Source organism: Myotis yumanensis, unplaced genomic scaffold (assembly GCF_028538775.1).
Source record: "Myotis yumanensis isolate MYYU_CA2020_CCGP unplaced genomic scaffold, mMyoYum1.0.hap1 SCAF_2, whole genome shotgun sequence".
Classification (NCBI taxonomy): Eukaryota; Metazoa; Chordata; class Mammalia; order Chiroptera; family Vespertilionidae; genus Myotis; species Myotis yumanensis.
In genome coordinates, this window is record NW_027223753.1 from 74,678,946 (window position 1) to 74,690,486 (window position 11,541).

The window sequence follows — 11,541 nt, forward strand, 5'->3', positions numbered from 1 at the left end:
GCACCTTGTCATTAACCATCTGTGGTGTGGGGTGTGTTTGTTTTCAAAATTTATAAATATGTGGTATTTATCCTGATCCCACAAGATCAGAAAAAAAATGATTAAATATACAGCTTTTGGCAATGAAGTTTCTCTTTGACTCTCGGTGAAAACATACCCGTCAAGCTACACTCTCGGTGCAAAGGTTTGGGGGCCATTGTTGTCCACCATTTTTAACCTGTTCATTATTATGTACCTTCAGATTTGAGGGAACCTCTTTAACCAGTTCATGGGGTGAGCAAAGTCAAAGGGTCAGAGTACTGTTCTCCTCCATGGTGTAATATATATTTCTGGAAGCTGATAAGGTGATACTTTCTGAAGGAAGTGATGGAGGGAGGTAGAATATGTATTGTTTTTATTTTTTGTCCCATACTGAGCACTTGAGACTTAAAATATCATTTTTATCATTTCTCTCTCTCTCTCTTTTTAACCCACAGAGTCAGAAACATTGCAGAATATTTGCACTGATATATATCTGCTTAGCATTCAAACATTTATATCAACATGATTGAAATATGTTGAGATGTCCAGTGCTCAGACAGTCATAAAAAATATGAGATGGTAGATACTCAGCTATCTCATTAACTAATGTGGCCCAAACAGCCCTTTTCTGACTCACCGAGGGACCTTGACGTGAATTTTTTTCCATGGCTGTGACATTCAGACCTAATGGCAATGACTGCTAACAGGTAAGCAGTTGTTAGGAATGCCAATTAGGTGAAAATAGCAAAAATATTGGTTTTCTCTATAGCGAGAAAGAAGGTTTTTAACTTACCTTAAACTCTTCTCATTGCACATACTTTTTTAAAAGAGTTTTTAATTGATTTTTAGAGAAAGAGGAAGGAAGAGGGAGAGAGAAACATCAATATGAAAGCAAAACATCAATTGCACCACAACCAGGACATGTTCCCTAATCAGGAATCGAACCGGCAATCTTTCGGTGCAAGGGATCATGTCCAACCAACTGAATAACACTGACTGGGGCCTCATTGCACTTTCTATACTCTCATCCAACCCTTATATTGTTCATCCAAAAAAGTGATCATTTCAAGTTATGTCTTACAAAACCCCAGAATTACTGGTAACAAGACCTCTCCTTGGAGATTGAATAGAATATAGAACCCTGGAAATATATTTAATTTATATCTATTATATCAACTCCAAGCTCCACTCCTGCTGCAAAACAGTTCAGATTCTGGGCCAGAAAAAAAAATGGAGAAGGCTTTAAATGGCAAAAATCACTTAACACTAACAAGAAATTCAGCCCAGTGTATACTTATGACCTTGATAATTAAAACAAAAAATGGTCTTTAAAATATTCCCCACCTGCACACACATACTATTCTCCTTAAACACACGCCAATATGAATTATTCAGTTTGCATTCGGAGATATTATCTTATAAAGATCGGGGTAGGGAGCTGTTCGGGCAATTATACCCACCCTACAAACCTTCAACTATAGGCATGTAATAACAACATGCCTCGTGAATACTCCATCAGGCTGATTTGGCATCCAACCCCTACCATAACTTAGATCTTCCATGAAACTTATCTCACACATGCACATACTCTCAGAATACTGTTAACATATATCTACATTGTCATTTCATTAGCATAAGCTAATTGATAAAAATGGATGATTCTTTGTAAAGTGCTCTGCTAGGTACTGCAGAAGATATGAAAAATTTCAGGGCCCTTATGGTTGAATATTTTCTATTTGGGGAGAGAAAAAAGCACATAAAATGTCAAATAGCATAAAGATAAAATCTAGGTTGACACCAGAGTGAGGAAAATACCACATGGATGTGTATGATAAATTGAAAAATAAGTGGTATTGAGCAATGATTCTCATTTGTGTGTCCTCTGTGCTTTGAGGTGTGCCACGTGTAATATATTATCAATTATAAGTATTTGAGTTGGTGGATTAATTATATTTTCACAATTATATTGATTCAAGATAATCTTTATAAGAATGCCACTCTATTTGCTTATATTCTGATGTGATGATTTGAAGGGCAGGAAGAGGGCAAGCCCTCACTGACCTATTCAACCCTACACAGCACCTATCTGCCTCTCTCCAGCCCTCCTTACCTTTCTTATGTTTCCCAAGGCATTTTTGACCTTCTAACATAAAATATAATTTTCTTATTTATTAAGTTTGTTCTTAATTGCCTTTCTCTACCTGCTAAAATGGAGGCACCAAGAAGCCAGGTACTTAGTTTATATTGTTTACTGATATATCTCAAGCCCCTGGAATAATATCAAGCAGATAGTAAGCACTCAATAAATGGGTGCTATTGTGACTGTTTTTCTGCACACATATAGGAATGTTTACTGGCACGAAAGTCTTTGGGATCTTTTTCTATAGATTAAACAACTGAGAACCATTAGCATAGGTAATAGTGCTAAGAATTCACAGGACAGAAATATTTTGTTCTGTTTATACAGCTTAATTTGAAATGACCCATAGAGTTTCTGAGAACTATGTTTATTTTCTATAACACCCTGATATTAATGCATTCCACATTTATCATTCTCTTCATTCGTTGTCTACTTGTCTGTTTTTCCCATAGAACACAAGCTTCTTGAGGGTAGATAGCTTGTCTGTCATATTTACTGCTCTGTCCCCAGTGCTCTCAACAGGCCCTAGTACAATACCGTCATACACACTTACTTGTAGCAAGAATGCTTTCTCCTCCTGCAACTCTAACAAATCAAAAACTGTGAAATCTAAGTTGTTATTAGGTTTCTAACAATTCAGCAGATTTAAATTTCTAAAAGAAAAAAAAAATTTGACTCTCATACAATGTAATAGTTACTCTTGTCTTTTCCTATTTTTGCTTTTGTTTTAAAAGGAGTTTTGTCGTCAAAGTATTCCCAATAAGTGCTATGTCCCAGGGTATGAACAAGGATGACAAAAATAAATAAATAAATAAAGCCAGACGTTGCTAGTTGATGGTCATGAAGCTCAGGCTGAAATACAGACCCTGCTGAGGAGAGGCATGTGAAGAAACTGCACCAAGGGGAGGACTAATGATTGACAAATTTTGAGCACCAGAAGAATCACAGGTGAAACGGAAAAAGCCAGTCTTGTTGACAAGTGAAGAGCAGTGAGAAAGGAGCTGAGCGGAACATATTTTTTAATGAAGTGTTAAGTAGATCTCCAAGAGAGGTGGATAATGACTGTGATGAAGAGCTGGCCAGGGTGTGAAAAAAAAAAAAAAGTAAAATTAAGTGACACTTAGTAAATCACAGGAGAATGTGAAACCTGAGAGATCTTCTGGAAAGAATGGCCAATCCCTTGTAACACTCCAATGCCTTTTAGTAATCGAATTGGGCAGCTCATTAAAATTATGTGTGAACAGATAGGTACCTTGGCAAAAAGGCAAGGGAGCCAAGATATAACTAGAGCAATACAGTTACTATTTCTGCAGTTGAAAAATATCAGGAATATGAGGTATTCAAGGAGATGCATTTAAGAACTACACTTTGGAAACCAGTGAGTGGATCCTAGGGAAATAACAGGAGCTATGAAACTGGCCTTAGGAGGGATGAGTCATGCCAAAGAGGAGTCTTTTAAATTGGATAAGTTCGCATAAAATAACTCAGCTAACAGTGAGGGAATTTAAAGAAGCTATTTGAAAAAATAATATGAGGAAATGGGAGGATATGATTTCTTTCTCTGTGTATGAGTAAACTAAATATAGAATTGCCATATACATCACAACCAAGGAGCTTCTTAGAATTTGGCAGAGCTGACCAGTGTTTTCCTAAATAAAAATGATAGTTGGGCTCTAATTATTTCAAATGCTATGGTTAGTACTCTGGACTACATTGAAGGGAAGTGAATTTATATGTAAATAATGACTATTTTGCGTGGGGCACTATGCTTGACATTTTAACGCATATGAGCTCATTTGCTTCTCACAACAAACCTGTCACATAAAAGTCACTATCACAACTTTTAGTTGAGGGAAACTGAGATTGCACTGCTGCTAAATAGTGGAACCAGAATTTAAATCTGAGTTTAGCTGGCTCCAAAGCCAGATGCCACCAAGCTGCTTCCTGCATTAAGGGGAGTTGTTAATGAAGTATAAAATTATTCAACAGAAATATAATTTAAGGAGCTAGAAATTATGTTTAATTTCTTAACTCACACTTGGATTCAGATGAGGACCTTGGATAATTTTTTTTAATATATTTTATTAATTTTTTACAGAGAGGAAGGGAGAGGGATAGAGAGTTAGAAACATCGATGAGAGCGAAACACCGATCAGCCGCCTCCTGCACATCTCCTACTGGGGATGTGCCCGCAACCCAGGTACATGCCCTTGGCTGGAATCAAACCTGGGACCTTTGAGTCCGCAGGCTGACGCTCTATCCACTGAGCCAAACCGGTCAGGGCGGACCTTGGATAATTTGATTTATCCTCCTTAGGCTCCTGTCTTGCTAAGGTATGTTAGCAAGACCCTTACCTGTATATAATTTTTAATATCTTATGTAGTAAATGGTATGCACTCATTTAAAAAATCCTTAGGTTCATCTTACTGTGTTTTACTAAATATGACAAAATTCCACAAATTTTCCTCTGAGGGCTGGAATAAAGGAGGAGCAACAGAATGTAGTCATTCATTCATTCATTTATTAATTACCACTTATTGATTGCTTAACATGAACCTAGCACTTTGCTAGGTTCTTAGAATAAGCAAAAATGATCATATTTCCTATCTACATAGAATGTAGGTTGGGTGATCAACCTGTTGGTTGATACAAACTAGTAAAGAGATTTTACTGGTTTACTAGTTTACTATGAGTAAATGTTACTTAGGGGAAATCAGGTCTTATTAGAACATTTTGGAGGGATACCTAATTCTGATGTAGTAATTTTGAGGATGCTTCATCAAAGGAAAAGAGAATGAAGTTTTCTAGAAGAAAGAAGAGCATGTATCAAAGTGAGAAAATGGAACTTACCAAATGACACTTACTGCTCAGGCACTGACCAAACCAAAAGTAGGTGAAGTTCTTTTTCCACTGTCCCCATGCCAAAGAAGTGGTCATTCCAACTACAACTGCCCTTGATAAACATGCCCCCGGCTGCCTCTGGCCATCCAGAGCCTTTGCCCTGATATTTTCTTTGTATCCTCTGGCATTCTCAAGACCACTTCAGTGAACTTGAAGATTACATGTAAAATCAGACTGCCAAGGGAAAAAAAAAATCTCTTGTCAGAATCACTCTAAAAACCACTTAGGAGGTCTCTATTTTAGAGCTCTCAAAATCTAATATGGTCAATTTTTCCACCAGGAGAGGGAAATATAACTGTTTACATATAAGCCAAATAGTTGGCTTGTGAGATTGGGGCCATATTGTGTGGTGAATAGATGTTGTTCTTTAAATACATTAAATTTTGAGAAATGTCTACACCAAGTGAGGTATCTACATCACAAGAGGCTGTAGGAATGACAGATCCAAATTCCTCTTGACATACTAACAGTTTATTATTGTAAATTTTGGGCTGAATGGTCAATACATGACTCCTGTATGAAGAAGACAGTAACCAGAATGTTCTCTTGCTTACGGGGGACCTTATTGGTTCAACTAAGACAGTGACTAAAATAGTGGGAAAATCTGGGTGAAATAAAAAGCATTTCCTTGGCATCAGAGAACACTTTCTCTGGGTCTGTGAGAACTGTCAATTGCTTTTCAAGTCACTTAATTTATGAAGTTAATTACATGAACACAAAATCACCCAAATCTGCATATGTCATTAGGCCATGGGCCAGTTTACACTGCCTCCCTGTTTTCACAATCAAGATGAATTCAGAATCACATATGGCTTTTATTACAGAACTATGAGTATAAAGAGTATTTGATAATAGACTTTCAAGCATTTCGAAAACAAATATATTGTGTTATTATGGCATGTTTTGGAAATTGGGATAAAATATTAATGAATCATAATTTTCTTTCTATTCCAGCCTAGTAGAAGAGCAAAAAATTAACAGGAAATTAGAATATATTCACTGTGAGCATAGAATGGTGCAGGAACACACAGGGCTGACTCTCACCTTGAGTAGTTAGACAAGCCCAGGAGAGGCAGTTTTCTAAATGCAAGGAACAGCATGTGTGTGTAGCATGTGTAGCAGAAGTTTTTCTTTGACAAGAGTGTTGACAACTAACTGAATAGAAAATGCCCTATGCACCCTGAATATATACTATATTTTCAGGAAACATAAAATGGAGGTATAAGCCACAAAGAAGTCACACCTTTGATGAGAGTTTGCAGAACTGGTGAGAACTAAAAGAAAGAAACAAAATTTACAACCCTCAGTGGCATCTTAGTGCCTTGCCAAAATGATGTAATCAGTGATGTTTGTGTGCAATATCAAATACTTTGAAAGCCTTACAGAAACCAGATGTTAAATATGTCTGCAAATCATTGACAATGTGATGAGCACACATTTACATGGAACGCTTAAACAAGATCTTCCAAACACTCATGAACACATTTGAATACCCACAACACAGTCTCAGCAAAAGGCTGAGCAGTGCTCTTTGTTCAGTAAGGTAACTATTTATTGATCAGTAATTTTGTCACTGAGGCATATGCTCCTTAGAAGAAGACAAGGGACAGCATTGAAATTATGGGGAATTTTATGAAACCAAAGACATTTTAGAAAACAGCATCTTTTTCAGTCCATACAAAAAACATCTCTTGGCCACCAAAGCTTACAAATAGTGCCTACTGCCCAGAAGAAGAGGGCTGAGAGTACAGATTTTTCCATGTTTAATTTTGCTTGTTAACTCTGCATATCATCCTTTAGATGTACTTTATTAGTCTGATTACCATTTTCATTGCCATATTAGAGTCACTAAGAAGGCAAATGTGTGTGATGTTCTCTAATAAACACCACTCTTTGTATCCCCAACATCAAAAACAAAAAAGGAAAAATACAGAGAGACAGACTCAAATGGTAGTAATTTCATTTTCTATCTTTCAGTTTATTGAATCATTTCAGAAGATGTGCCTCCATAAAAACCTTATCAAAATCATGTGCTTGCCTATGGCAAATAAACCATTCCACATTCAGACTTCCTATAGTCACATACTTCTTGAAAAATTCTGATGTGCAAGTCTCCTCATCATTTCACCAAGTCACTTAATGACAAAACAATTGTCAGTTGCCTCAAATAGTTATTTCACATACCTACTAGCAATATTTGTTAATATAGTCTTTCAGATACAAATTTCTAAATGTTCACTTGAAAATAGCAGAGAATCAGTACTACCACTTTATTTAGTGGGGAGCAATACAATAATAAAACAAAGCACCTATGATATAGAATGAGAAAGACCTGCCTTTGAATCTTGGTTTGCTTACTGCTGTCTGACTTCGGGAAAATACTTAACATCTCTGATTTTCAGCTTCTGCAGCTTTAAAATAGAGATAACTGTACTTAATTGGGTAGTTGTATTAATATATTACATGTAGAATATAGTATACTGCCTGGCTCAGAGACTAAATATAAGTAACTCTCAGAGTTACTTATTTGTTATGAATGCTAAAATAGGAAAAAAATTCTGATTTCATGGTTAGTACTTTTTTGAATGTGAAATTCAGGGGACAACGCTTAGGCTTGGCTCAGTAAAAGCTGTATTTGAATCCTGAGTGTTCTGTGAAGTGCAAGAAAGCCACTTAACTTTTTTTGAACCAGAGCTACTTCCAGTGGGAAATTTGAGTACTAATGCCTATCTTGCCAGATTATTACAAAGACTAACTGAAAACAGCTATTGAATAGTAATAGCACCTAGTATGCAATAGCAGTTGACAAATAAGGCATCATTTGATTTGTAGTCCTTGGAGTAAAATAATTCCATCTTATACAGAGATGGAGAAATAGGATTGTCTTCAGTTGACTATCCTGCTGTTTAGTCATGGCCTGGCATGTTCTGTGAGAAGGACTCCAATATTTACTAAGCCTCTGCATGCATGCAGTGTTGATGAGTGCAGAAACTGGAACCCAGCATGTGATTATCATTAAGTATATTGAAACATCCCCAGATACTCACACAAAGCCACTGCAAAGACAAAATGTCCTGCAGATACTATATATTTTAAGAACTGGAAACATAAAGTTACTGCTTTTTTCATGTAATAAGTGTTATAGGAAAGAAACTAGTAGTGAAATCTGAAAAAGCAACAACTAAAAGAAAGTCAAATCCTCTTACCCTTATTCACCAGATCTGTTGTTTGGCAAAGCACATAGACTATTATTTTCTCATTTACTTACCATTCAATATTTTGTAACTTGTTTCAATTCATTCTAATCAGTGGCAGTGACTATGCTAGATGGTGCGAGGAATAGAGATCTTAAGATAATACAGGTTTATCAAGGGTGATTTTAAAGTATCCCTGTATAGCCCTGGCTTGGTGCATCAGTTGGTTCGAATGTTGTCCCATAAGCAAAAAGGCTGCAGGTTTGATTCTCAGTCAGGGCACATACCCAAGTCGCAGGTTCAATCCCCAGATGGGACACATACAGAAGGCAACCAAACAATATTTTGATGTTTTTCTCTCTCTCTCCCCCCATCCTCTCTCTTTCTAAAATCAATAGAGAAACATATCCTCAGGTGAGGACTTTAAAAGTATTTTTACATAGGATTTATAGAAACTAAGAGGAGCATTAATTTAAGGGCCAATTCTTCAGAAACCAAAGAAACAGACCTGAGATTTGTTTTAACGTAATCAAAGAGCTTTATTTTCTAGAACGGAAATACTTCAGATCTAAACTTCCATCGCTAGTCAACAATTTTTCATCAGAGCCCAAGGTAGAAGACTGGGGGTGGAAGAGATAAAAAGGGCATAGAGAGACCACCAGGAACAGGTGAAGAGGGGTCACTTATTTCTCCTTCTTCTCAATAGGTTACATATCAGGCCTGGTGGCAGGTTGGGAAATGTGGATGGGAAATTACACTGCAAACAACAAAGCCTTAACTACAAAAAGAATGGCATCAAACCCTGAAAAAAAAAAAGGGGAACCTCCTAGCTCATCTAAGAGAGCGGGGTAGCAATGGAAGAGTTAGGAGCCTCATGGAGGTATACCCAGGGGTAGTTCTTAATTTAAAAAAAATATATATTTCCTTTTATTAAAAATGTGTCCTAAACTATGTGCCTTGTCGTATGTGCCTATAGGATGGTCTTGAGGTTGTAGGGAAGGCTGGCCAAGGGTCTTCCCAGAACCACCCATGTGGTCTTAGAGATCTAAAAGGGCTAGATGTTCCTCACCATGCCCATCCCAGAAGCTGGGCAAAGCTAAGCCTTCCAATTTTACAAACAACTTGGGGCCCCCCCCAAATAATTTTATGAAAAACTACAATGTAAGAACTCCCTGGGTCAGTGAAAAATACTCCCCGACAAGCTGTCCAGTAGGGATGGGAGACGTGGACAGGAACTCGGGAAGGCGGCGCTCCCCTGCCACCATCCACCCCCCACCAAAGTTCCAGGATTGGTCCCTCCAGGCCTCTGAAGTCCTCCTTGCTCTTCATCCTCTTCCCTTCCACTCCTGCTGGATCCCTGCGCAGAGGTCCCGAATGTCGGGGGGGAGAGATGGGTGCTGGGAGGTGGGAATGGTGCAGGCCAGCAGGAAGGCAGATGGCCTCATCGCATCCCAGGGCGCAGGGGCCCTGACTCAGATCTCAGGGGCAGGGGGCAGAGGTGAGCGGGTGGCCTGCCCATCCAGCCATCCAGGTCAACCTCACAGGCCGGGGGCGTGGGAGGGGGGAGGGGAGGGGGCAGGGCTGGGGAGGCGGTCTCAGTTCACGGCCCCTGAAGAGGCCGCGGTGGGGACGGGGAGGGGGCTCTTGTTGACTCTGGTGACTACAGGCTCTCGTGGTCTCCATCACCCGGGACCTCAGCCTCCCCTCCCAACTCGGTAGCCTCTTCCTGCGGTGGCCCCCAGGCGGGGCCCTGCTCCAACGACTCCACCAACACGGGCCTTGCAGCCTCACAGGCAGCTTCCACTTCCGCCTCCGCCTCCGCCCCCACGGCCACCGCCTCCTCGCCTTCCAGGTCGGCCTCTTTGGGGCGTTTGAGGACGTCCTCCAGCAGGTCCTCGGCGCTCCGCTTCAGTGGCCCCATCTCCTCCCGCTTCCACGGCCCCATCTCCTCCCGCTTCCGGGCCGGCTCTTCCACGCGCAGCTCCCCGTTCTCGTCGCCGCCGCGGGGGCCGCCCTTCTGGGCCTCACCGGCCTCAGAGGCGTTGGGCGGAGGCCCCTCGGCGCTGCTCTTCTCGAGGGGGCCCTGGTCGTCGCAGACCTGGATGGTGGGGTTGTTCTCGATCTCCCACAGCCCCTCGCTGAAGCCCCTCCTCTTGTTGGGCTTACCGAACTTCTCCTTGCACTCGGCGTACGGGAAGAGGTGTTTGGGGCCCAGGAGGGCCGTCTCGTGGGTCCCGAAGAAGAACACTTGATAGCGGTTGTGTTCGGCCATGTGCTCGATCCTGGCGGGCCAGTGCGCGTAGCCCTTGAGTTTGGCGAACACCAAGTCCCCGCTCTGGTATTTGGGAGAGCAGTAATCCGACATGGCGGTGAGCGGACCGGCCCTGATGGTGGTGGCGGCCGGGAGGAGAAGCCGGAGACGAGCATGCGCGTCAGGCAGCCGCTGAGCTCGGGGTCGCGCGCCCCCTGGAGGGCGCTGCCTGCGCCTGCGCATGCGCTGCGGCCTCCCTTGCGCCGTCAGCAGGGCCCTGTGTGCACCTGCGCATGCACTGCGGTCTCCCTCGCGCCCCCTGGAGGGCCCTGCGTGCGCCTGCGCGTGCCCTGCGGCCTCCCTGGCAGGGAGGAGATTCTAGTCTGAACAGGGCGTTCTCTAGGAGACGCAAAGCCCACTGGCCCGCCCTCGGCCTCGTGGTTCCTCGAGTGACACAGTGAATCGCTCAGATGTCCCTGGCGGTTGTGCCGACGGTGGAGGCCCCGTGCTGATCGGTCTCGAGGCCACGCGGGTTGCATGGTTGACTGGGTGTCCGAGTGTCCTCGAGATGAGACACTGTGGTGAGACAATGCAATATGACTTGCTTTGGCCTTGTGGCCCCTGATCACGACAGAAAACTCAACTCCTGTCTCAGGAGCCGCAGATGAGATGGCCGGGTCGGTGCTTTCCTTTGTTTTCTGATTTCCTAACACTGGAGCCTGCACGGGGGCTCGAGAACAGTGGAGATCGGGCAAAGGGAGAGTCAGCAATATTTTTAGGATGTATAGGCTGCCCATCTGTTGGTACGTATAGCACTTTTGTGGGTGGGGGTGTCACAAAATGTATATAGCAGCATTATATACAACCAGCCATATCAAAATTTCCTGTTTTACATGGGCGTTTTACATTGGATGTGGCACATGGATTTCATCCTTTCAGCAATTCTTGCATATTGTAAAATGTAAGTCTATAGCTAGAACATATGCTATCAGGTGCTCTCAGTATCTTCCTACAAGAGAAGAAAATCGGGTTCA

The 11,541-nt window shown here is 41.6% G+C and overlaps 1 protein-coding gene across 1 annotated transcript; it reads right to left on the reverse strand.

Moving 5' to 3' along the window:
* Positions 1–9,916: 9,916 nt before the first annotated feature.
* Positions 9,917–10,621, reverse strand: HDGFL1 (HDGF like 1). Its single transcript, XM_070403416.1, has one exon. The coding sequence runs from the start codon at positions 10,619–10,621 to the stop codon at positions 9,917–9,919; it is 705 nt and encodes a 234-aa protein (XP_070259517.1).
* Positions 10,622–11,541: the final 920 nt, after the last annotated feature.

What these genes read in the sequence shown, in the direction of transcription:
- HDGFL1 (XM_070403416.1), bottom strand. Translation starts at nt 10,621, where the DNA reads ATGTCGGATTACTGCTCTCCCAAATACCAGAGCGGGGACTTGGTGTTC.